General features: G+C 42.1%; 1 protein-coding gene across 9 annotated transcripts in view; it reads left to right on the top strand.

Moving 5' to 3' along the window:
* The window catches only part of EDIL3 (EGF like repeats and discoidin domains 3), a 647511-nt gene extending 620347 nt beyond the window's left edge, over positions 1-27164 (top strand). For all 9 annotated transcript variants that reach the window (XM_075592658.1, XM_075592685.1, XM_075592675.1 and 6 more), the window contains one exon: positions 24051-27164. In XM_075592658.1, coding sequence (XP_075448773.1) covers positions 24051-24200 — 150 coding nt within the window. In that variant the 3' untranslated portion in view covers positions 24201-27164. The remainder of the gene's footprint in view (positions 1-24050) is intronic.
* The last annotated feature ends 745 nt before the right edge of the window (positions 27165-27909 follow it).

The following is a 27909-nucleotide window of genomic DNA, read 5'->3' as shown; positions in this document are numbered from 1 at the left end:
GTTCAGTCGCTTCAAGGTTTCTTTGGGAATCCAGTTGATCTTGCAATGATGCTTTTCTCTCCGCAATGTGAGTTCTTCTTCTTGTTGTATATACTGCTTACTTAGTTGGTTCAATGTTCCGCTCCAGGGTGATTTCCTCTCATATAAACAAAAAAGAGGATAGGATTAAGTCATATGTATATAGAGACGTCAATGAGGGGGAGGATGGGGTATTAATAGACCACTGAAATAAAACGGTATGATTTAGCACTCACACGGGCTAATGTGAGTGTATTCTTATCTTGGTATCTTGTTTCTGCCCATTAGGGATATAACCCAATTGGTAGCAGATAGTGATGGAGGGGTGGGGGCAAAGATACAAAGTGTATATACAACACAATACTCACATGGGCCAGTGTGAGTACACACTCCTAGCGGTTTCTTTGTGCTTCTATTCCTCGTGTGGCTGAAGCTGAAGATGGGTTAGGCAACAAAATAAAAGACAGTATGGTCTGGAGGGTAAAAAACTAACTTTAATAAAAAACAAGAAAATAAAAGTACTAAGCCTGAGGAAGTCCAGTTCCGGACGAAACGCGTTGCTCTTTCTTTCATCTGAGACATTTCACAGCACACCACAGAGGAGGCAGAGGTGTAGTTGTAGCTCCCCATCCGGACGCGGAAGGCGAGACCCCCTACTACTATACACCACACTACCCCCCTTGCTTTTACTTCCCCACAGAAGCCCTATGGTTTCTGCTTTTATACTTTTATTTTCTTGTTTTTTATTAAAGTTAGTTTTTTACCCTCCAGACCATAGTGTCTTTTATTTTGTTGCCTAACCCATCTTCAGCTTCAGCTACACGAGGAATAGAAGCACAAAGAAACCGCTAGGAGTGTGTACTCACACTGGCCCGTGTGAGTATTGTGTTGTATATACACTTTGTATCTTTGTATCTTTGCCCCCACCCCTCCATCACTATCTGCTACCAATTGGGTTATATCCCTAATGGGCAGAAACAAGATACCAAGATAAGAATACACTCACATTAGCCCGTGTGAGTGCTAAATCATACCGTTTTATTTCAGTGGTCTATTAATACCCCATCCTCCCCCTCATTGACGTCTCTATATACATATGACTTAATCCTATCCTCTTTTTTGTTTATATGAGAGGAAATCCCCCTGGAGCGGAACATTGAACCAACTAAGTAAGCAGTATATACAACAAGAAGAAGAACTCACATTGCGGAGAGAAAAGCATCATTGCAAGATCAACTGGATTCCCAAAGAAACCTTGAAGCGACTGAGCTTACACAAGGCCGTGTAAGTTTTATATTATTATTTTTACCCCTTTTTCCCACACATACACAATTTATTTATGTTTACCCTTCAAAATTGGATATCAGCCACCTGAGCCAATACGCTTGCTCAGGGTTTAACAGCTATATTTTATTAAGTGTGAATTACTAAATACATTACACTGCCTGTTTCCCACAACTGTGCTCCCCCATCCTTTTTGTAAATTGTAATGTGTCTATATAAAATAACACCCCTCCTCCTCTCTTTGACCTATCTCTCCTAAAAATGGAGTATCCCTGAATGGCAATATGTGCATTAGGGGTTTTAGGGGATAGCCATGTTTCTGTAAGAACGATGGCTTTGGGTTTATGCATAAGGCACCATGCCCTTAGTTCGTCGAGTTTGGGCAGCAGGCTCCGGATGTTTATATGGGCGACAGATAGCCCTTTTTGGAATTTAAAGGTGGAATTCTCAGGGGCATGGGACAGAGCTGAAATGGGAGGACCTGGTTAGGTTCAATATCACCTGCTAAAGAGAATAACAGTTATTGATAGTGTGCCACATTGAGCACTCCACCAGTGGAGATTCCCAGATGGGTGTCCCCCGGTAGCCTTGCTTCTTTGGCGAACATCATAACATTTTGTAAGAATCTGGTGGACTTATGACGGGTACAATTATAGGCATGCACCAGGTGCTCCACGTGCTTGCTCCAGCTCACCTCGGAATCTTTCAAAGTGTTCAGAAGGGTCTGATTAAACCGTTCAGGCAAGGCATCACCCTCTGGGTAGTAGGGTGTTGTGCACGACTGCTCTACATTAAGTAACTTCAGTAGCTCCTTTATGAGCCTGCACTCGAAATCACGGCCCTAGTCCGAATGCATACGGTTTGGTAGTCCATAATGGATGAAATATTTCTCCCACAATATCTTAGCCATTGTGAGGGCCTTATGGTCTTTAGTGGGAAAAGCTTGGGCATAGTGAATATAGTGGTCAGTGATTACTAGCACGTTCCCGATACCCCTGGAGTCTTGTCTATGCACAAGAAGTCCATACATACTATATCCATGGGACCAGAACTTTTCAGATGGCAAATTGGAGCTGCACGTGTAGGCAGTGTTTTCCTCTGAATGCACCTCAAGCATCTTCGGCTGTTATGCTCCACATCCTCCCTCATTTTTGCCCCAGTAGAACCTATCCCTCAGAAGCCCGAATATCTTATCTATGCCCAAGTGTCCATGGTTATCATGTAGTGACCTCAACGCCATATACTGTAGCTTCCTAGGGAGCACTAGTTGGGTCCTATCCGGATGATTATGATAAGGAACCACTCGGTATAGCAACCCGTTGTCCAACTTAAATTTGTCCCATTCCTTCATAAAGGGTCCCACTGTATATCCAGGGGCACATTTAATTAATTCCGGGTTATTCTTCTGTACTGCCCGCCTCTAGGGACTGCATACGGAATCAGCCACCTGTGCTTCAATTATATCCTTCCGTCGTATATTGGGTCCTTTCACCGTTGATAGTGTTTCTGGGTAGCAATATGCCACTGGAAGGGCATTGGACTGACACCCCAGAGGACCCACCACTCGTAAATCATAGAAGGCCACTTTTGCATCCAAAATGGCTGCAGTAGAGCACATGGTATGTATCCCAGGGCCCAGTATTTCCTCTCATTCTCTGTGTACAGATCGCGGCTCCAACCCCAGCCTTTGGGACAGAGCATCGGCACCAATATTCTTGGGCCCCAGTTTATACTTTAGGGTGAATCTGTAATTGGACAAGGTAGCCAATCACCTGTGACCGGTGGCATCCAATTTAGCGGATGTCAAAATGTACGTCAGGGGGTTATTGTCCATCCTTACTTCAAAGGGTACCCCATAAAGGTAATCATGCAGCTTATCCACAATGGCCCACTTCAATGCCAGAAATTATAACTTGTGAACTGGATAGTTCTTTTCACTCAGGGTCAAGCTGCGACTCATATAGACGACAGGCTGCAGCCCAGTAGGATATTTCTGATGAAGCACTGCTCCTAGTCCATCATAGCTGGCATCCACATGCAGCACATATGGCTATTCTTGGTCGGCATACGTTTTCAGGGCAAGGCCAGCTTACTACTGCTTCCACCTTGGTAGGGTCAGTTGCCATCCCTTCAGCGGATATGATATGGCCCACATAGGTGACAGATGATTGGCAGAACTTGCATTTGTCAAGGGACAGCTTCAGGCCTTCCTGCTTCAATCGGTCTAGGACCTTTAAGAGGCGCTCTTCGTGTTCTTCCAGGGTCTTACAAACACTATAACGCCATCCAAGTAGACTAAGCATTCTCGGGGTTTCAAATCACAAAGAGTCCTTTCCATCAGTTGCTGGAATGTGGCTTGGGCTCCGCATATGCCCTGAGGCATTCTGGTGAACTGGTAGAATCCCAGTGGGCAGATGAATGCTGTTTTTTCTTGATTTTCAGTGCTCTTTGTGACCTGGTAGTACCCAGTTAACAGGGTTTCTGATACGGGACTACCCTCTGTACGGTGGGGACTATTCGGTGGTGACCCCAGGTCATCTCCTTTGGTAGTCCCCTCTGTCCTCTCTTCAATTTTTTACTCTCTCTTAATCTCGATCTCTGGGTATATTAGGGGGCACCCACCATCCGAGGCTCCATAGAGTTGTATGCCCTTGGGCCCCTTTTTTTCATTCATGTCTGTACGGCTGGCCATTAGCACTGTGTCCCTGATGAAAGTGGAGTGAGATGTGCGCACCACTTCCCAGATTTGAACAAACTCTGGGTGTTGCATTAAGGCCAGGCATATGTCACAAGAGAGAGTCAATTTTGGCAAGTAGCCAACGGCCACCACGTGACTGGGAGGTTCCGGCCCTGCCAAGACCCACTGCTGGATGTCCATTCTGGTCAGTAGCAACATTTCGTTGCACAAAATGTGAACTTTAATAATATATTTTTGGTCTTGGGAAACCCCTGGTCTTAATCTCAGCAGCGCCTCCAAATGTAACACCCTTCCTCCCTTCTCAGAGAGATATGCATGTTATAGGTTTTATGGTTCTTCCTGTTAGGCTCACAATAGGCCTAAGCCTCTGTGCTTGGGGTGGCTGGTGCAGTGCCTCCACCCGTGAGGATCCCTGCATTGGTGGGATAGCCCCTTGTCTGTATATTAAAGGGCAAATCCCGTACTATGGGCCTGCACTACAATATATCTTCTACCGTGTAGGGGAAACTACCTGGGGCCTACAGGGAACAGGCCTGGCCTAGTCCAGTGGGGCTTGACTAGCTCCCCGAACACAACCTCTCCCTTCACCGGCTTCGTCAGGACTGCCACGCTGTCTCCAGTCCCCGGAGGATACAGGACCTCCACTTCTTGCAGCACCAACTTCAAGAATGCCACAGCTTTACACATAGTCTATATGTATGTGGCTGTGCCAACCACAACATGGCCGACACAGCTCACTAAACCCTCCCACACAATTGGACCACTGTCAGGGAGGAGCAAGGGAAGGTACCTTGCTACACTTATAACATCCATTTTTGGGATCATGCATAATTTTAGAAGTAGATATATTATCACAGCAGCTGATAAACAATAGTTCAGTACATTAATAAATAGAGTCAAAACTTCATTTCTTAAAACTTCACATACAGTACTACAACACTCCCTTTATTTTGACAATATGAGGACAAAAAGGCACATATAAATGGACAACAGTTTCATATGTATATGCCTAATGTAGTGAAAATGTTGAATTAAAAAGGACATGTTTATTTAGTGTACTGGGCAAATCTGTCTTGTTTCATATATGAATTGCTGGCTAAGGCTGGCCTTAAGCCTTTGTGGGCCCAAGGCGGCATGCTGCCAGCGGGGCCCCCTCTGTAAAAAAAAAAAAAAAGAGGGATTTACCTAGATGAGCATACCTCCTCCGGCAGCGTTTGCAGCAGCATTATGTCATGGTGTCATTTGACGTCACGCTGCCATGGCATGTGACATCATGTTCCTATGGCAACACCATGGCATATGGAGAAGGAGTGGCTCAGTGAGTAAAGACACTGACTGGCACTGAGTTTGGAGCAGCCGAACCTGGTCCAATTCTCGGTGTCGGCTCCTTGTGACCTTGGTCAAGTCACTTTATCTCCTTGCTTCACGGGGCAGGGACTGTGTCTGCAATAGGTCTCTGTAAAGCGCTACGTAAAACTAGCAGCGCTATACAGCGAACAATTATTAATATTATTATTATATAGCATGACGTTGTGTTGCCATTGCAATGCGACACTGCAGGAGGACGCCCAATGCAAAGATGGTAAGAGGATACACGCAAACACCACCCAGACACCCCACACCTACCTCTCTGCCGGTCTGGAAGTCCCGCGCTTCCTCCTCCTGTCGGTGCTGGTATCCAAATTCCAACCAGAGCAGGGAGCTGGAGTAGGGGAGTCCCCTCCGGTCGGGTCAAAGTTGGATCCTGCACTGATAGTAAGGAGAGGAGTGAGCTCAGGGCCCCCGCAGGTATGGGGCCCAAGGCAGCCGCCTTGCCCTAAGGTCGACCCTGTCTGAGAGTATATATTGTAGCTACCTCCTTAATTCTGAATGGTGAAGTAAAAATTCCCATGCACCCTCATTGAGTCTACAGACGATTTTAAAATGTTAGAGCAGTTTTTTTAAATCTTTGCTTCCAGCTTCTTCACCTACTGCAGCTTTAGATTGTTCCACTGATGCAATGATAAAGACGTATCTGAATTGCATGCCAGTGACAATAAATACTGTAATGTAAAGCGGCACTATTCAGAAATGGCCAGACCTGTATTTTTGCAATCTGAAAAAGGCTTACTATTGCTGTCTCAGCACTTGTTGCCTGGGGCTGTCTGCCCTTAAAACCTAGCACTAAGATGCTCCATTATGACACAGTCCATAAACTGTCATCTGGCGCACAAGGAATTTTGTCACTTTAATCCCTGTCTGTCTATGTTCTGTGCTTGCTCTGCAACATGCTTGTGCTAACCACTCTATCAACCGGTGATTATTATGACCTCTATGATGAGCTAATCTTTAAATCATAATTCCGTGCTCTTAATCAGTTAATCGTCAAAGAATGCATGTAAAGCTGCAGTTCCTAAGATCTTCAACTGCATTTGAAGTTTCTTATTCAATACTAATATGTACCAGTAAAAATTTACAGTAAACTGCACATTATATCTCTACTCAACAAAATGTTGACTAATTGCATTTGTCTTGGATGTTTGAATGCAAAATTGAATGGGTTTCCGCTACCATTACCATTCAGAAGACAACATGTGGTCAGTGACATGTACATGATTTGCACATGTGCTGGTTTAAATATTAGTCGTGAAGTGGTTAATGCAACTAAAGGTATGTTATTATAATTATGAATGAATTGTCCTAAAGCAATTGTTCCAGTTCTGATATAACCATTACGAAAAATAGGCTTGTTAGGAAAATGGAATATAATGCAGTATAATAGAGCTCAAGAATACGGCACCAAATATCTAAAACTTTTTCCTTCTACCAGGAAAATCTATCATGTGGATGATTCAGATCACCTGTGTGATTTAGGGAAAATGGTTGTCTGTTCTTGCACATCAGTGCCACAGACTTTCTACTCTTGGTAGTTAATGCTTTCTCTATGGGCTAACAATGGATATGAGGCAGCCTGAATTTGAGGGATTGTCTGTCGGGGAGAGTATGTACAGTTATGTGGCAGTTATTACTTTTCTGTTGTTATTTAGTTTCTGGCATTGTCAAACGTGTTATCTGAATTACATTTTCTAATATTTCTCATCAGACCTGAAGTTGTCAGATGATGTTTGTCCTTGCCACATCTAAATATAGCCTTGTATTTTAAGCAAAACGTTTTTGTCACCTACAGTAAGGCAAAATACTCCCACACTAGAGTGAATCCTTGAAGTGATAATCTTAAGCCCCATGCTAGCAGCAGCTACTTTAACAGCAGTGCTATTTGTGATTTTTAAACAGAGTTGAGGCAGTATTACTGTTGGTATTGATGGCCGGGGTCAAACGTTCTTAACAAAGCTACAGTACCACTGTTCTTATTACCATCCCTATTAACAGTTCTGTGCACTCTCTCTTACTGTACACTGATTGACTGGCATAGGTATTGCAGGCAAGAGAAGATCACGGAATAGAGAGAATTAAAGCAGCATTTCATTCAAACTACTTTGTATTTTATTTATTTTTAAACACGTTAATTGTGTAGTACTGGATAGTACTGATTACATTCCCCTTCCCCACTCTTTATGCCCTTTTAATGATTTTTAATGTGCATTAAGCTTCCTTTGGTTGCTATAGCAACTTTTAAAGAAGCTATTTTGAAATAGGAAGCCATATTGCATACCCTGGGAAGCAGGACCTTCGCAGATCGATCAATCGGCAGCTTAGATAAAAGGGCAAGGAACTGTTTCATTACTTTAAAAAAAAAAAACAAGACAAAAATAAGGCAACAGGAAATGCCCCTATAACTTGCAGAATCACAGTGAGTGAGGGATACGTAATGTTGCAATTGTTTCTGGTTTATAGAAAGTGTCATTAATGAGAGAACTCCTGTACAGTCAATAAATAAGTATTATCTAAAACAAATACCAACGCCCGAAGGGGGTGCGTTGACTAAAGCGTGGCAGCCACTATTATATTATACTTTAATAGCTTCTGTAGTTATGGTTAAGTGAATATATCCATTAGTTTTTGCTCGCACTAATTATCTCAGCACTTGCTACCTTGTCTCTATTTCTTTTCACTATATAACATCATGTATATATGTTATAGATTTTTTTATTAGACACCAGTTTAATTCAGATTACTAGAGGATAATGATCTGACAGAATTGTTAAATATGACACCCACTATAACCAGCAGATATGCAAAAAATTGAAAGACTATTTGGTCTAAAATCCTTATACACATTAAAAAGCAAAGGGTTCAGACAAATATGGAGGTTGTAAAGCCTGCACATACACGATTCCCACAAAAATATTTGGGAACTGGAACAGTAGCAGGAAGTAGGAAATCTGCGACATTATAAATTACAAGGCCATACTGTAGGTATAAAAAACAGGATATTCGGCGCTCGTGCTGTATGATGGTGTGGATGATCCCTTTGCAGCATGTACATAAAGCGTCTCCCCAGAAACTCTCAAAACTCTCAAATCTTAAAAAGGGGGGAGGGCACCCTGAAATACAAGATAATAAAAAATGCACAAATGCGCACCAGGGATTAGTGGAAGGTAATTTATTAAAAATACACACAAACTCTGAGGGGATCCAACCCCACCTCAGAACAGCTGTGCAGCTGGACGGCTAAGTACTACCAAGGAGAACACCTGATGGTGACTAAAACCCTAAGCTGCACAGTATACAAATACAGTAAAATTTATATAAAAACACATGAAAGAAAAAAAACAAACATGAAAACAACCTATCAACAGATTTGTATATAAACCGCCATAAGGTTGGGCACTGGCAAGGGGAAACGGACACTCACACTGAGACAGTCAGCAGACTCGCGGTGGCTGCACAGGATCCGGATCTCAGCACCGCGGAGATGGAAAAAACCGCTGCTGTCTCCTGCAGGCTCTGTCTCAGCTTACCAGCAAACACGCGCAGGATGACCTGTCGTGACCTCTACGCGTTTCGTACCAAGTACTTCGTCAGGAGGTCACGTACAGCGTCATCCGCGCGTATATATAGGCGGCAACTGATTGAATAAACCAGCCCCCTCAGAGAAACACCCTTACTTTGCCTAATTGCTACACTGATTAAAACACCTTGAAATAAGGTTACTAGGCAACAGGGTGTATGACAACTCATGTGGGGGATGTGTGCAAGTATAAATTAATCATTGCACTCACCCCTATGAAAAAATACAGGAAAAAGACCTCTAACAACATAAATGATATACTATGTAAACAAATCATGCTGAAACCTGTATATAAATAAAAGAAAAAAGAACAAATGATTAAATAAAAACAAATAAATATAAAAACATACATAAATGTTAATGCAAATAAATGTTAATAAATTCATTTTATTAAAAACGGAATACCTTATCTTAAAAAAGGAGTCAATTCAATTAGTTCATTGAAACCATAGGGATGTCTAGTATGCATCTCATAAATCCAAAATTGCTCCCGTTTCAATAAATGATTATCTCTATTTCCCTGTCTACTACCTAGTGATACACTTTCAAGTCCCTTAAATTTAATACAACCAGGTTCACTATTATGCACTTCTTTAAAGTGTTTCAAAAGCGGAGTTAATGGCATACCCTTTGCTATTATTTTTGGTATGTTTTTAACATTTCTCAGGTGCTCTAACATGTGCATTTTAAACGGTCTTTTTGTCTTACCAATGTACTGTAAATTACAGCTACACTGTAAGGCATAGACCACATGCGTTGTCTGACAATTAATGGCCATAGGTATAATTTACATGACTGAATGTAGTTGTGGATTAAAATATTTGGGGAGGACACAATGCCAGCTACAGAGAGGGGTTTGGGCGTTCAGTCATAAATAACCTGGATACACCAATTGCCAAGCATATTATTGAGAATTCAAATTGCTTTAACATTCTATGAAATAGATCACACATCTCTATGAGTCAGAAAAGGTGATTGTGATAATATGCTGTTAAACTCAGAATCAAGATGGATATACACATTGAGAACCTTGTCCCCACAAAGAATTAATGAAGGTTTTCTAAATACACCTTTTATTGGATGAAATATTGTCATATCTTGTCATATACAGGAGTGAACGCCAATGTGTCAAGTTGTAGTGATGTCACGAGAGCAACACTCACATACGGCAGCAGGGAGTTAGGTGTTCTGGTGCTGAAGGTTCACTTTCAGCTGTCTTTAGTTTATTAAAATTGGCTACAAATTATAACAAATAGATAAATGAAATACAGCAGCTTAGGTTGAAATGGGCATAAGATATATTCATAACTAATTTACTAGATAGAATAGTTGAGTTAGAAGGAAGAGGGGGAGTGTAAGAGAAAGACTTAGGGACTCACAGGGCTTCTGACATAGAGAGAGAGAGAGAGAGAGAGAGAGAGAGAGATAGGGGGTCATGCACTAAGCAGCAGAAAATTGCATTCGCCAGGGGTTTGAATTCGCCATGTTTTTGGCGTGTTGCCCTCGCTGTGTGCAGGAAGGGCTGAATCCCTGGTGAATCACAGCGAGAGCAACATTGCCAAACATGGTGAGTAACCGGTGGTGAGACAGTCTGCCTGGCGAGAAGCTACAGAGAAGCCGTCCCCTGCCGAGATGTGTCTGCAGCAGAGAGAGATCCGCCGCTCTCTCTCTGCGCAAACATCGGCACATTAAAAAATCTTTGAAATACAATTTTATTCATAGTGTACATGTGCAGGGGGTTTCTGGAGCTGAACCACATTGGTTTCAGGTCGGGGACCCCCTTCTTCCCGAGATACAGGCCCCGTTATGAGGTACCGGTATCCCTCTGCATTTAAATGTCCCGATCACGTGACCACGGAATGTAAACAAAGCAGAGGGATACGGCACCCCATAAAGGGGCCTGTATCTCGGGAAGCAGGGTGTCCCCGGACCTAAAACCAAAGCGGTTCAGCTCCGGAGACCCTCTGCACATCTACACTATGAATAAAACACCCATATCAATAAACAATCATTCCTTACCTTTGCAGCTATGTGCTATGGTAACGAAGCAGCATGAATATATTTTTAATAATAGTGTACTGTGAGCAGGGGGTGCCCTGAGCTGAACCGCATTGATTTGTGGATCAGGGACCCCCTGCTTCCCGAGTTACATGCCCCGGTATGTGTCATCAGGGCCTGTACAATATTATGAAAATACATTAATGCTGCTTCATTACCATAGCGGATAGCCGCTAAGGCAATGAAGGGGTTAAGGCATAATAGCATGTTTATTGGGGACAATTGACATGTGCACAAGGCAAACAAGGCATGCAAAAGCACAATATTACTCTGACAATCTCCACCAGAATACATCAAACCCAGCTAACTTCTGGAAGGTTATCAACAATATATTCCAGCCTCCTAACCATCAACAACCAAGTAATATCACTAAGGGGGATATTACTCTGACAAACCCCACTGACATTGCAAATGCATTCAATGATTACTTTGTGGGGTGTGCCACAAACTTATTAGCGAAACGCAGCCCAAACCACAAACCTGAATCTCATCCTTGGAGTACCCCTACAGTCCCACCCCCTCCCAACACTGCCCACAATTGTCAATTTGGCCCAGTACCTGAAGAGGAGATTATACAAGCGCTCCTCAAACTAAAACTAAGCAGCCAATGTGGACCCGACTTACTACAATCTAGGTTCCTACGACTTGGTGCCCCAGCCATTGCCAAACCAATTGCGTCCATAGTTAACTCTATCCTGTCTGCAGGCCATATCCCTAAGACCTGGAAAACTGCCAGAGTTGTCCCAATCTTCAAAAGTGGGGACAAAAACACTGTCTCAAACTACAGGCCAATCTCACTTCTCCCAATTCTATCCAAAGTCATGGAAAAATGTGTCCACTCCCAATTAAGCGATTTCTATACCAAGACAAATTTCCCTAGCCAATTCCAATCTGGGTTTCGTCCCAAACACTCCACCGTAACTACCCTGCTAAAAGTTTGCAATGAAATCCAGTGTGAAATGGAATGGGGACAACTCACTGGTGCAGTATTCCTAGATTTTGCAAAGGCTTTTGACACAGTTGATCATGCTACCCTGCTTAACAAACTCCAGAGCTCTGGAATAGGGAAACATGCTTTAAACTGGTTTCAGTCCTACCTATCAGGAAGATCCCAACATGTGTCCATCTCAGGCTCTAACTCCAACCCCCTGGATATCACCTGTGGTGTCACGCAAGGCTCTGTTCTGGGGCCCCTACTCTTCTCAGTGTTCATTAATGATCTTCCCACAGTTTGTAAGGAAGCCTCAATACACATGTATGCAGATGACACAATCCTATATGCACACAGCCATAGCCTCTCTGACCTTCAACACATACTTCAGTCTGACTTTTTGAGACTCGAAAACTGGATTTCCCAAAACAAACTGTTTTTAAACACTGACAAGACTGTAACAATGGTATTTGGGACCAAGACTAAATTTGTAAAGCTTCCAGTGACTGAGCTCCTGATTAGAACCAACGCTAACACCACAGTAACACCTGTCACTAGTTTTAAATACCTGGGCTTATGGTTTGACTCCCACTTAACATTCGGGATGCACATTGATACCCTGGCAACCAAGACCTATGCCAAACTAGGGGTACTTTACAGGAACAAATCCTCCCTAAGTCTCCTGGTCAGAAAGTGTATCGCACAGCAGATGCTAATGCCAATTATTGACTATGGAGACATAGTATATGGCTCGGCTCCTCAAACCCAACTTAGCAAACTTGACACCCTCTACAATTCAATTTGTCTTTTTGTTCTCCAATGCAACTACAACACACATCACTGCGAAATGCTCAAAGAACTAGATTGGTCATCACTAGAATCTAGGCGCAAAGTTCACCTTTTCTGTCTTGCCTTTAAATTCTTCATGGGCAAGCTACCCAGCTACCTGAACAAGCTCCTCACCCCTACCACTTGCAGCACTTATCATCTGAGATCAGACTCCAAAAGACTATTCATGGTCCCAAGGCTCAACAAAGTATCCGGACGTTCCTCCTTCTCCTTCCGTTCACCCCAAAACTGGAACAACCTACCAGAGACTCTCACATCCACCACCAGTTTAAGTTCTTTCAAATCTAAGGCTGTCTCACATTTTAACCTGGTCTGTAACTGTTTCATACGCCTATAATATATATTATCTGTAACTGTGCATGCAATGTCTTGTATATAATGTATACCCTGTTCATTTATGTAACTGTACTTGTAACCATGTATTATTTGTTTTACTCTGTGCCCAGGACATACTTGAAAACGAGAGGTAATTCTCAATGTATTACTTTCTGGTAAAATATTTTATAAATAAATAAATAAATAATAAACTTTGAAATAAACAACATACACCCCCTGTGCCCCCAACAACCCCTATACCCCCATTACATATAGAACATTTTTGGGAGGCACAGCAATAATACTATAGGCCGGCGGTGGCCCTCGGGTGTTCCAAGCAGGTCTGTAGTACCAATTCAGTGCACCCCTAAAAAAATTACAACACTTAAATACACCACCCTTAACACATACAGTATAGTAATGTGCAAAATTAATATTATCCACATATGGATAATAGTGAATTTGCCCATTTAAAACACATAAAGAACAATAAATACAATAAATACATATAGCACTCACCCATGTCCGGCTGCCACGATGAAGGAAATCCTCATCTTCATCACCGTCCATGCCCCCTCCGATGCTGCAAAACATGAAAAAGAATAAAAACAGCCAATGTAATGTCCCCTAACCCCTTAATCACCATAGCGGTTATTAACCGCTATAGTCATTAAGGGGTTAACCCACCCTCACCCACCGCCTTCATACCCTCCCCCACTGCCCCCCCACCCCATGAGGCCTAACCACCCTCAATCACCCAATACCCAGCTGGGGGGCCTACCCACATACCCTTGGGGCCAATACCCCTTCCCCCACCCCCAGTACCCACAATAAAAACAAAACACAGCCCCAAAATAAACATCATTATATTTATTAAATACATAACCCACCCTCTGTGCCCCCCCATAAATACATGATTTATTATTTTACATACAGGGTTAATACCCCAGGACCACGGGAGTCCCCGGTGGGCCTGACGGGTCACCTCACAGACCTACAGTAGCCCAGCACCATGTTTCAAACAGGGTTTGGGGGCCTACGGGTGGTCTCCGCCAGGTGCTGTGGTCCACCAGGTGGTCTCCGCGGGTCACCGTGGGCCACAATGGGGTCCCCAAGGGTAGGCCCACGGCTGTCTGGGGGGCCCCGGGTCAAACCCACAGGTGTCGGAGGAGCCTCGGGTGGTTCCCACGGGGGTCAGGGGGCCCTCGGTGGTCCCTACGTGTCCGCGGTGCCCCCACAGATGTGGGGCCACCGGTTCTTTCCCGCAGGTGTCCCCTGTGGACCCGGCAGCCGTTTACCCGTGAGAAGCCCGAGGAGACCGCAGGTGGTCTCCATAGGTCCCCCGCAGACCTGAGGAAACAACCCTGTTTGTTAAAAAAAATAAACATGTCCTACACATTAAATACATCAATCCCCCCAGCCCCCCTCCCCCACAACACATACAGTACAATAATGTGCAAAATAACTATTATCCATATAGGGATAATAGATTATTTGCCCATTATTAAACACATTAAGTAGCATAATAAAATAAATAAAGTTCTACTGACCTCAATAATAAGAAGCCCCCCCCCCCCGCCAGCAAAATCCATGTCCTCCGTTGCCAACAAAATACATAGCCAATACATTGCAATTACATTCTGATATCAATTAATCCCTTAATCACCTTATCGGATAATAGCCGCAAAGGTAATTAAGGGGTCAAGCCACCCTGGCCCAATACCCACCCTTCACCCATTCATTTGTACAGTGGCTTCATCATACACATATATATATATAGATAGATATTATATACATATATATATATGTATATATATATATATATATATATATATATATATATATATATATATATATATATATATACACACACACATGATGAACCAATATACAAAGAAATGTTTAAGGTTTAACAAAAACAAGCACAAATATAAATACCTCTTCTCCATATCAGCCACAGTCTAACAAAATCCTATTTCCTAATAAAATCATTCTCATCTGCCAATCAAAACATTGAATTTACATTGTATACATGATGCATAAAATCTGTGCACCATGTACACTCTGCCAATCAATGTTAACAATAAAATATTCAAAATAAAATACACTGAAATCCAAACAAGTATACTATTTAAACCAAGCAAGGCAACCGAAATAAATTACCATTAATTAATCAAATCCCAAAACAATTAAAATACCATCCAAATCAATTACACAATTAACTCTTTTAATCGTTAAACAAACCCATTATCCAACAAAGTTAACATCTGACAAAATAGTAGTACCAAAACAAACCACTATAAAAAAACAAACTTCACCCTGACCTAAAGTACAGCATACAACACCAAAAATTACATCTACCTAATTAATAATAATATTGTACACATTTAAGAATAGCAGCATATCAAAATACATTTACATAGTGCAAAACAAGCATTTCCAACCAAATCATTTCTTACCCTGTATGTATATATTGATAGAGACATACATACATACATACATACTTGCATACATACATACATACATACAGTGGCAAGAAATGAGAATGGAAAAAAATTGTATCACATATAAAAAAATACAAAAAACAGTTTAAGTTAAAAAACAATACATTTCGTTTATTAACTTACCATTAGCTGCCCCACTCTCCGACTCCCGTTGAACACCAAGCTTTCGAACAAATCCACGCACAGCAACAGGAACCCATAAAATAAAAAAAACATAAAATAATAAACCATAAAATAATAAACAAAGCTTGTCTTTTATTTGTAATCCATTCCGTCACCGTCTTCATATGTGTTCTTCCATCTTCCGGCTTCTTCTGGGGGTCTTCATACCGTCTGCTGCCACGCCCTCTACTCTTCTTTCTTCCGGAGGCCTGTCCTCCTTGGTGTCTGCCTTCAAAATGAGATGACATAGGCTTTTATAGGCCTATGACGTCACATTGTCGTTTGTTTGTTTTTTTTGTTTTTATGTAGTTTAATAAAATAGCTTTTAACCTCTTTGCTGGTGAGTTCCTAACTTTTTTTCACGGAGCGGATGGATATCGATCCTTATTTTTTTCTGTTGTCACGCGAGAGGATCAGCGTTCACTACCGGATTTTCCAGGGAGACGCTTCTGGCAGTGTCAGGGCTGCAACTGGATAGAAGGGGAGCCAGGCGGTGGTCTTATCGTGAGTAGAGCGTACTAAACACTGGGCAGACCCGGGGCTAGGGAGACTGAGTGAGTTACCATCACACATGCATTGTCCCCATTGTGTTAAGCCCTCCTCGCTGACCCCATCATTTTGCATTGACTGTTAGCCTTTCAACCCGCATGTTCCGGTGTCAACTTCTTTGAATGAAAATGTATTACTTATAATTGCTTTTTTCAAGCATTATTGACCATAACTCTTGGAGCTTGTACATGGTTGTTTTTCTATGTCACGGCTGGTTCACCCCTTCATTGCCTTAGCCTAACCGCTAAGGTAATGAAGTGGTCTTTAAATGCATTTTTCCTGCCTCGGATGCATGCCGGGGTTCTCCGGTGCTGGTTTTAATGGTATCAGCTCCGGAGACCTCCGGCATCAATCCCAGGCAGGAAAAAGGCCTGATTTTTTCTAAGTGCCGTTCCGCCGCTCATCCCAGCCTCTCCCCAGCAACTTGTCAACTTTTTGGGGCGAGACGGATTGCCGTGAAAATCTCAATTCTAGAGTGGCGAATAGCGGCGCAAACCTACTCACCACTACTAGAATTTAGCGGGTTTCAAAACATGGCTAGTTGTAGCGCAGAGTGCCTTTTCGCCGCGCCGATGGCGGGAAAAAAACCCGCCAACAAACTTGGCGGTTTTTTTGCTTTTCGCCAAGTTTTCGGCCCTTACTGAATCGGGCTATGCATTTTTGGCGCAAAACGGGCAAAAAGTGACAGCGCCGCTTACTGTATGAGGCCCATAGAGAGAGAGATATAGATAGAGAGATATAGATAGAGAGATATAGATAGAGAGATATAGAGAGAGAGATATATAGAGAGAGATATATAGAGAGAGATATATCTGTAGTGACCGAGGGGTGGTAAGAAGAAAGGTCAGAGTAGAGCGTATGTAGTGAGTAGGGCTATAGCGAGAGTATATAAGGAATGGAAAGAATTTTCTAATTAATGTAGAAATTAAGTGGGGCCCCACAGAGTAGAGAGGCCAATACTGCTTCTCCTCGCAGAAGCTTTTTAAATAGATGTGTAGCCGAGCCCCCTTACCTCCGGTGCAGGGAGTGGAGGCTGTGGGCCAGTCAGGAGTTGGAGCACTGCATGTTCAGGGAGCAGCTTCGGTGCGCAGGTGGCGGCCATCTTGATTAGATGCACAGGTAGTGTCCGGGTGCCAGTGGCTCCTGGAATAGCCTTCGCAGAGCATATCAGTTGGCTTAGAAAGCCACCACCAAACTGAATGAGAGCAACAAGCGGAGATATGACCACAAGGTCCATTATTGGGTGCTTCGACCTGGAGGCGCCGTTCTCCTGTGAAATTTAGGAATACCGGGAAAGCATAAGATAGCGGACCGCTGGCGTGAAGCTCCATTTGAGGTAGTCCCAGATGCCAGGCCTCCCTGTCTACCGAATACGATATGCAGATGAGAGGTAAAGGTCTGGCATCGCAATCACTTGCTACCCATTCCTCAAGTGGGGGAAAGTGACCCCAAACCAGATTCAATAGCAACAGCCAGTGAGCGAGAAGGGCTTGAGGAGGATCCAGATTCGGTAGCTGAACTGACTCAAGATTCTTTAAATGGAACCTCGGCCAACTCAAATGAAGATTGGTGGACACCACCCGAAAAAGCAATGGGCAATGGGCCAGTGCCTCATGTACCCTCCTCAGAGGCTTCAACAAGCCGCTCACTCAACCCAAGAAGCCCGAGCTTCATTCCTCAAGGAGCCTGTTCAGAGACTGGTTCACACCTTATAAGAGGGTCAGGGCGTCAATCCAATGGTAGACTCTCCAATAGAGAAGATACTGGAGAAGAGACTCACAGGAGTCAAAGAGTGAGATGCCCGCCCATGAGTATGGCGTATGATTCATTAGGGGCATCTCACTATGAGTTTGAGCAGCTGTCTTGAAGCAGGTTCGCGTCTGTTATGACCATGCTCACTGAATTGTTCAACCTTGTTTAGAGTTGTTGAACCCAGTTAAGTTATATGTTATGCACTGCATTTGTATTATATAAACTTCTGTGAGGTATATGTTGTTCCCAAGCGGGGACGTTGGATTCTCCACCAGGGGGCGTTGGATTTTCCACCAGGGGGAGGATGTAGCCATGCACCCTTATCTCCGGTGTGGGGAGGGGAGGCTGCGGGTTAATTAGAGGTGTCAGAGCCTTGTGCGTTCGGGGAGCCGCTCTGGTACTTCTGAGCTCAGGTGGCAGCCATCTTGATTCTTGCGTGATTGAAAAGGTATGAATGCACAGTCTCATAGTTGCGGCAGCCATCCTAGGAGATAGTTTTGCAAGGGACTACATGTCCCAGCAGCCTTAGAGGTGCTTGCAGAGAAGGGAGGTTTGGCGTGAAACGTTCCCACGTACCAGTCCGACGGAGACAGCCGAGGAAGCAGGTAGAGTCCGGGTGCCAGTGGCTCCCAGACTAGGCCAGATTTCCCCCGCAGGCCCTAGTTATACCAGAGTAACAGTACAGTGCAGTATTGAAGAGAAGGCCCCAGGTAGGGATGCTCCTCTTAGCACTATAGTGACAGAGTTTCTCCCCCGGTGACGGACAACCACGCGGTGCCCTGCCGGCAGGGACCAGGGCCTATTGACTTTAAGGGAGACACTCCAACTGGAGCTCCATCAAGAGGCGGATACCATGGTAAGGGGAGAGGGGAGTTGGCAGAGCCCGCATCATGGGATCACGTTGCAGCTTTGCTGATCCTGGATCTCCCATATACCCTGATCTGGCCTGAGACCAGGAAGGTACCACCGTGCACCAACGACTCTACACAGTAGTAACACTACTCCATACACACACTTTGGGTGGTCCTTGTTCTGTGGACACCAGGGTGGTTAGGTGCCCAGACACCCTAAGTATTTTGGGGGAACCCCACAGGGGTGATAAGCATTGTGTCGGGTTGGTGTATTGTTACACGTTACACTCCTCCCTCTCCTCTCTAAGCTCTGCTACAGACCCTGACAACCTGGTCAGGATCTACAACTCTGCCTTGTCCTCCTCTCTTGATCTACATGCCCCGCTTTCTCTCTTCCGCACTCGCCCTTTTAACCATAGACCCTGGTTAAATTCCCACACGCGCATGCTGCGTTCCTCCACTCATTCCTCTGAACGCCTCTGGAGGAAATCTCATACTCTCGCAGACTTCCTTCACTACAAATTTATGCTATCCTGTTTCAACTCTGCCCTCTCGCAAGCTAAACAAGCCTACTTTTCTTCACTAATCAACATGCACAAGTCTAACCCACGCCGACTGTTCTCTGTCTTTGATACTCTACTCAAACCACCCTCAGCTGCCTCTCCTTCCTCCATCTCCGCTCAGGACTTTGCTGACTATTTTAAGGAAAAGGTGGAATCCATACGTCAGAACATCCCCTCTGTTTCTTCCTTCCATCCTACACCTCTTCCTAACTCTCCTCCTGCCTTCCTTGACTCTTTTTCCACTGTCTCAGAGGAAGATGTGTCGCTGTTGATCGCCTCTTCTCCCTCTACCACTTGCCCTCATGACCCCATTCCCTCCCATCTCCTAAAACCTCTTGCTCGTACTATAATCCCTACGCTCACACACATTTTTAACTCCTCCCTCTGCTCTGGAACCTTTCCATCCTCCTTTAAACATGCAACAGTCATACCATTACTCAAAAACAGCAAGCTTGACCCTACCTGTCTTTCTAACTATCGGCCTGTCTCCCTCCTGCCTTTTGCCTCTAAACTCCTTGAACGTCTTGTATTCACTCGCTTGCTCCATTTTCTCAACACCTATTCTCTCCTAGACCCTCTACAATCTGGCTTCCGCACTGCTCACTCCACGGAAACAGCCCTCACTAAAATAACTGACGACCTCCATGCTGCCAAAGACAGAGGTCATTACACTCTGCTCATATTACTCGACCTCTCTGCAGCATTTGACACCATGGACCACCCTCTTCTCTTTCACATTCTCCATACTCTTGGCATTCGGAACAAAGCTCTATCCTGGATCTCATCCTACCTCTCCCATCGTACTTTCAGTGTCTCTTCTGCTAACACCTCTTCCTCCTCTATTGATCTCTCTGTGGGGGTACCCCAGGGCTCTGTCCTGGGACCTCTTCTCTTTTCTCTGTATACACTCTCTCTAGGTGACCTAATAACATCTTTTGGGTTTAATTATCACCTCTATGCTGACGACACACAAATATATTTCTCAACACCCGACCTTACACCTGCTGTACAAACCAAAGTTTCTGAATGTCTCTCTGCTATATCATCCTGGATGGCCCTCCGCCGCCTTAAACTCAACATGGCTAAAACAGAGCTCCTCATACTTCCTCCCAAACCTGGCCCTACTACCTCCTTCCACATTACTGTTGGAACTACGATCATTCACGCTGCCTTGGGGTCACACTCGACTCCTCTCTCACATTTGCCCCTCACATTCAAAACATTTCTAAAACCTGTCACTTTTTCCTCCGCAATATAACAAAGATATGCCCTTTCCTCTGTTGCTCGACTGCTAAAACTCTGACTCAGGCCCTCATTCTCTCCCGTCTTGATTACTGTAACCTCCTGCTGTCCGGCCTTCCTGCCTCTCACCTGTCTCCCCTACAATCTATCCTTAACGCTGCTGCCAGAATCACTCTACTCTTTCCTAGATCTGTCTCAGCATCTCCGCTCATGAAATCCTTCTCCTGGCTTCCGATCAAATCCTGCATCTCACACTCCATTCTTCTCCTCATTTTTAAAGCTTTATACTCTTCTGCCCCTCCTTACATCTCAGCCCTAATTTCTCGTTATGCACCATCCAGACTCTTGCGTTCTTCTCAAGGATGTCTTCTTTCTACCCCCTTTGTATCTAAAGCCCTCTCCTGCCTTAAACCTTTTTCATTGACTGCCCCTCACCTCTGGAATGCCCTTCCCCTCAGTACCCGACTAGCACCCTCTTTATCCACCTTTAAGACCCACCTTAATACATACTTGCTTAAAGAAGCATATGAATAGCACTGTGGCTATTCTGAACACATGACACATAAAGCTTGGCCCCCTGCAGACGCACTTACCAGAACTCCCTCCTACTGTCTCTGTACGTTCTCCCAACCTACCAATTAGACTGTAAGCTCCTTGGAGCAGGGACTCCTCTTCCTTAATGTCTAAAGCACTTATTCCCATTATCTGTTATTTATATTATCTGTTATTTATTGGATTACCACATGTATTACTGCTGTGAAGCGCTATGTACATTAATGGTGCTATATAAATAAAGACATACAATACAATACAATTGTGGGGACATTGTGTTGGGGGTACTACTGTTATTAGTGTGTGTTAGTAAACAGTTATAGTATACCTTTGTGTGTATTGCTTATCCTTGTATTGGTTTCTGTGAGGGGTTTTCCTGCATACGTTGGGATCCCTCTTCAGGTGGAGGCACTGTATCAAGAAGGGCGAGAGCTCACCCCAGGCCCCAGCAGTGGAGACTTAGGCCTCCTGTGAGCTACAGGTAAAGTTAACATGTGTAGTTCCCATTGTCATATTGAAAGGGGGCTATAGATGGAAGAGTGGAAAGCTGTGAGGCAGGGAGGATAGTGAGAAGAAGGTAGCAGTAGTCCAGAAGGAGGAGACTGTAACATTGCTGACTACATGACAGGATACGGTCCCACAAGGCAGAGGTAAGGAGTAGTACACCGACTTGGCCTGGGATGCAGGGGTCAGGAGCAGGTTGGGATAGTCGGGTCCAATTCCGGGGTCATGGCAGGCAAGGGGTAGTCGGGTCCAATTCCAGGGTCGGGGCAGGCAAGGGGTAGTCGGGTTCAATTCTGGGGTGGAAGCAGGCAATACAGAGGCAAAGGCTGAGCTCAGGCAGAACAAGGTACTAATTACTTTGCACAAGCAAAGTCCCAGAACAACGGCCTGCTATTTAAAGGCTAGAGGCAGCTGCTGGCAATGAGAGCCAAAGAGAGGCTTATTTCCTGTAAGGAACTGAGGGCAGGAAATGCTAGGAAGCTAGATGGCCACGGTAGCTTCAGAGAAGATGAGATCACTTCCTGGGCAGCCATCTTGGATATTCAGACAGATTCCTTCTAGAGAATGAGGGCTTTCATTAACATTTTAGAAGTAGAAAATGAAATACATTTTCATATTTTAGCAATGTTATGAAGAAAGAAGAGGCAAGATTTAGCAATAGTGTGAGTGAGAATATAATGAAAGAGCTAAATATGTTGACTAAACAACTTGCTTGGGTAGCTGGATGGATTGCAGTGTTAACTTTGATGGCATTGTGCAAAATGTAGGTTGGATTATGAGAAGCTACATCATTGACATTGAGTTTAAAGCCTCTTGCAGCCATCCAGAATGAGATTACCATGAGGCAGTTGCAGACGTGACTTTACTGCAGATGTGAAGTTCAGTGTAGATCGATACAGATGTGTGTCATATGCATAAAGGTGAGGCTTTAATTCAAATGAAAAAGATCCCAAAGGATAGTATATATAGAGCGAAAAGTGGTTCTAGAACCGTGCCTTAAGGTACACCAACCGATATATCAATGGAATAAGAGGAATAAGAAGATTTAACAGCACTGTAGATACCTTAATGCAACAATGAGGTAGAAAGAAAGAAAGGAAAGGGTTTTATTCCAACAGCAAGGGAGGCTAGAGTGTGATGGAAAGGTAGGTGGTCAACCATAGCAAAAGATAAGGGAGTAATCTATCAATTTGGAACCTGTTTGCTATATTGAGTGTTGTTTCAGTAGAGTGACAAGTCTGAAAACCCATTTGGATAGGGTCTGGGAAAGCATAGATGCTGAGGAAAGACAGCATACGGACATTTATAGGCAAAGTAATGAGAGTGTGGTACTTTCATGGCATTAGCGGTGCCCCTTTTTCACATTCTCCACTCCCCTTTTCCACATGCAGCTAAGGCATTTAGAATTTGGGTTTCTCCAGCTGGCAAGTTGTGTGCACACTGGTGCAATGCTCTAGCGGCAGCAATAACGGCTGCTACATTTGTAGATTGAATACCTGGTATGCTTTACAAAGAACTAATAATTTAAATGTGTTATTCTATTCAAAAACCGGTGGGGTGCCCTATTTGAATTTTATTGTTAGTTTTTTTTTAATATTGATTCCCGTTCAAGTACACCTTGTTTGTATGAATAATAACGCTTAATTATAATATTTTACCTTTTGATTAGTTTTAAATACTTTTTAGATGTTTCATAGTTTTCTTTTTTCAAGTTGTATGGGAGGAAAATAGCATTTAAATCTGACAGAAGAAGGTTTTGTTAAATAGAATAAACTGCAAAAATATCCTGCACAAGTATGGAATAGACACTAAAACTCAACCCGGTTGTTAAAGAAGTTATTCAACACTTTTAGTAATAGTTAATAGAACATTATTTCGCCTGTCTTAGGTTTTACTTCCAAATATTTAATGAAAATTCTAAGAACAAGTCCAACTGATAAATCTAGAATTCCTGCTATTGTTGTCCTTGAATTGGAAGAATCTGAAAAGTCAAACATTTATTGCATTCACTTGAATGTCCATGTTAAAATGCTTAGTATCTGCAGATTACTGCATATGCAATGGGATACTTAAAAGACTGATAGATGTTTGCAAAAATCTCTATGCAAAATTATTTCACCATCTGGTACTTTTCAGCTGGTAATATTTTGAATTATGAGCCCCGTGTTCGACAGTAAGAAATAGCACTAGGCAGTATCTCCAATGGATATGGACAGAAATGTGTACAGTACTTACCCATATCTCATAATGTTTCTTTTGATTTTCAGGTATTCCAGGGAAATTTTGACAATGATACACACAGAAAGAATGTAATTGATCCACCAATCTATGCAAGGTATATAAGGATCCTCCCTTGGTCATGGTATAGCCGAATCACCTTACGAGCTGAGCTGTTGGGTTGCACAGAAGAGGACTGACCACTTTCATCACTTGGCAACACAAATATCCGTTTAAATAAAATAACATCACAAAAGAATAAAAACTGTGTAAAACCTGAAAGAAAATTCATGGGTTTTCATTGAACAAGTGCTCACTTTATGGTAGGCTGGTAACTGTTTTTGCAAGGTGGTCTGTGCCTGCCCTTAAAATGACCCCACCAGTTTATGTCCTTCAAATATTATCCCTTTATAATAAAATGTTCACATTTTCTGCTACGTTGTTCACACTGGTTGAAATATGTTGGGAAGAGAGGCAGCATCCTTTTTACAAAAAAGAAAAATGCAATTAGCAGTGTTGTTCTTTGGAACAAGAGAAATCATACACTGAAAAATTGTTTGCGTATTTACATGATATCCTTAGTTGTAAAAACTGATGCTGCAGCTTGAGCAATAAGTTTTCTCTGGGATGACTGCATTATCCTAATAGCTTCAAATATTATTAATATCTACATCTCCAATTTTAGAAATCCATTTGACTTACACCTGTAAAACTACAAATTTGTATTAATGTTTTTCCTCCTAATTTGATTTCTATTATGCATGTTCCTGAGGCATGTTATTTCTCATGTTTGCCTAAATTTTCTTCCTTGTTGACCTGAATACCAAGTCTGTGCAGAGAGCAGAACTTGTTTTCCGCATGTTATGGACTTATCACTTCATCGACACTGTTCATTTTTGTTTTGTTACAGACAGTTCATTGTTGTAAAAGATTTTCATCCTAACAAATGTATTGTAAATTTGCCCAAAGCATTACACTTTTCTAAAATAATTTTCATGCAGAGCAGAGAAGTATTCGAAAGTTTATCTGTTCTCTAGAAATATATTATTTTTCATATGTTTGAATCATCAATATTTTGGGTTCATAGCATGAGGAGATAGAAAATACAAATTGGTTTGTACACATCTTCTGTGTGTCAGTGTTTGTGTATCATTTAAACTTTAGGTCATTAAACATATGTCTTTTAGCTTTTTCTGCCTAAATAAAAATTGGAAAAGCAAGTTTGTTGTATGAAAATGTATATGTTATTCCCCAGTTGTGGACCTACAGTATATATGTATTTGTTTACAAAACCATTGGACGTAGTATTACTTAAGTTAATTTGGTAACATCGGTAGATATTGAATGTGACAATGTAGTGATACTATATATAACTACTATTGGACACCATCTAATTACTTGAATTCTTTCCGGTATAATTATGCCATTACATATTCTAAATGTTTGAGCGTCAAACCATTCAGAGCTGAAAGTGGATTCAAAGAACTGCTCTAAAATACATAGTGGACCCTTCTGCCACTGAAGACAGCAAACAAAACATAAGTGAAACTGTTGAGGTCCTTTGGAACACTCATTTCTGATTTTGTTTTTTATTGTGCTGCATAGCAAATGTCACTAGATGGTTAATGTCCTGTTTGTCTGTGTAATGTTCCTCAAAAGTATATGTTATGTATGACATTGTATTCAACCTTAGTGAACAATATTAAAGAGAAAGTCAAGCATAATATCATAATGGAAAGCGAAAACTGCATTGGTAGTACACTGCAGGACGGTTATTTAAAAACACTGCCCATATTCTGCACTTTATGCTCTTTACTAAAATATTGGCTCGTAATGTTTTGAATGTATATCACTTTTTTTTTCTATTGCATTCATTGTTCGGAAGTTGCGTCGACTAACAAATGCATTAGCATTTTATTTATAAAGTACTGTACATTGTAGAATTCTGTTTATTTTTCCACTTTGCTTGGTGATTTCACAGATTGTACTCATACATTTTGTTTAATTATATTAGTGCTTAAAAAAGTTTTCACCCAATATCACCCATTGCCGAAAAAAATCTAATATTTTTACATTATTTATTGTTGTACGAGGATTTTCTTTTGACATTACTCCCTTTTCTGTTCCCTAAAAAAAAAAAAATCTGCTATAAAATATTGTTATCTACTGTATGCTTTTTTTTTATATTCCAAATTTCACTGAAATTAGGGAGAACTTTTATATTATTCATATCAGTAACATTGAAATAAGATTAGTCTTACTTTATTCGGTCTTTGGAAAATAAAATCAACCTTGGCATATGTTGGCACTATTTAGTGCTGCATGTTTACTTGGTGAAACACAGCTTATAGTTTCATTTAATCATCACACTCCAAAGCAGCTCTCTGCTGTACAGTATGTGTGATATTAAAACATGTTACCCCATTCTCACCTAACAGTTCCTTTGCTCTGTAACCCCGGGTATGTTTTAATGAGTAATATATTAAGGGCTTGTCACAAAAACTGGTTTTAGTTTTATGTTGACTTTCTCTTTTGATATGACTACTTGAGCTTGGAAGACTCACAGGTACTGTACAATATACAGAGTATACAGTAATATCAAGTTTTGGCTTCTAATGTGTTAGTGAGTACGAATTATCAGACACCGTAACCTTTGCAACCTTTCAAGCTGTGTAATACTGAAATGTTTTGTAAATATTTAAATCATGTAGGTTGATGTAAAATCAGTATGACCTTGTCTAGTCTTCAAACTTACAATAAAACTTTTGAAAACTAGGTGCATTTTTCATATGCTTTCAGTGAAAACTCCTATTGACTTCATTGAGCACACCTTTAATCAATTTTCTGTAATAATTGTTTATTTACAAATCTGTCACAGAACTGCATCAGTAACAATCTTTTATAGAGTTATCAGTAAAAATGCCCATTGTTTTCATTGTGATGTAACAAAAATAATGAAAAACTTATAATAATTTTGAACTCCAGTAAAATTGGTTTAGTGAACAATCCCCTAGGTTACTTCTTCAGTAATCCAAACCTCTTATTCATATCACTTTCATATTCATACAGTACAGTATATAATTTTTCACCTGACAAAGGGACGTTTTCACCCCTGAAAAGTTGTGTGGATATATCTTCTATTTAATAAAATAAGAATAATTTTGCTTTCATTGGAGTGTTTACTTTGAGTGTGAGTGCGATTCAACCTAAAATAATCCCAACAACAAAAATATAGTAGTTTTTTTTAATTATGTTATTTATATACATTATAAATTGTCAGGATCATTAAAGAAAAGGATGAACATCGGAGATGTAGATATGTTTTCAAAATTATTTAGATTAAAACTTTTTTTTTTAACTTTTCTTTCATCACAAAAAAAATGACTAAGATTGGAATTGCAAATCAGAAAAATGGCTACCGCTCACCTAAAGTGTCCTATTTTACATATGTGCTGGTAATCAAAGAATAGGGTGCATACAGGAGGGGTCACTTTAGGTGAGCGGTAGCCATTTTTCTGATTTGTAATATATGCTTATAAGAACGCAGTTCTTTTCGGCTGTCCAGCTCCCCGGGAATGGGACAGTGTCGGCATGGTACATGTGGTGTGTGTATGGCAATAGTGAACACCATTTATGCTATGTGTGTTTGAAAGCAATTATTTTTGGGTACTATATCAACAGCCCTTATTGCCGGGTTTCTGTCTACAACACCAGACTTTGATGCATGGCAAACTGAGGCCACTTCTGTTTTTACACTAGACCAAGAGTTACCACCAACATCGAGCCAGAATGATACCAAAAGCTTTTTCGGTAATTTGGAAAGGGCAATGAAGTTACAGGCTCGAATTTGGTGGGAGATAACTAGTCTAACCAATTACCTTAGACTGGATCTAGTCCCTCGAGGGTTAA

The sequence above is a fragment of the Ascaphus truei genome, chromosome 1, assembly GCF_040206685.1.
Source record: "Ascaphus truei isolate aAscTru1 chromosome 1, aAscTru1.hap1, whole genome shotgun sequence".
Classification (NCBI taxonomy): Eukaryota; Metazoa; Chordata; class Amphibia; order Anura; family Ascaphidae; genus Ascaphus; species Ascaphus truei.
This window is presented reverse-complemented; position numbering and strand designations above follow the sequence as displayed.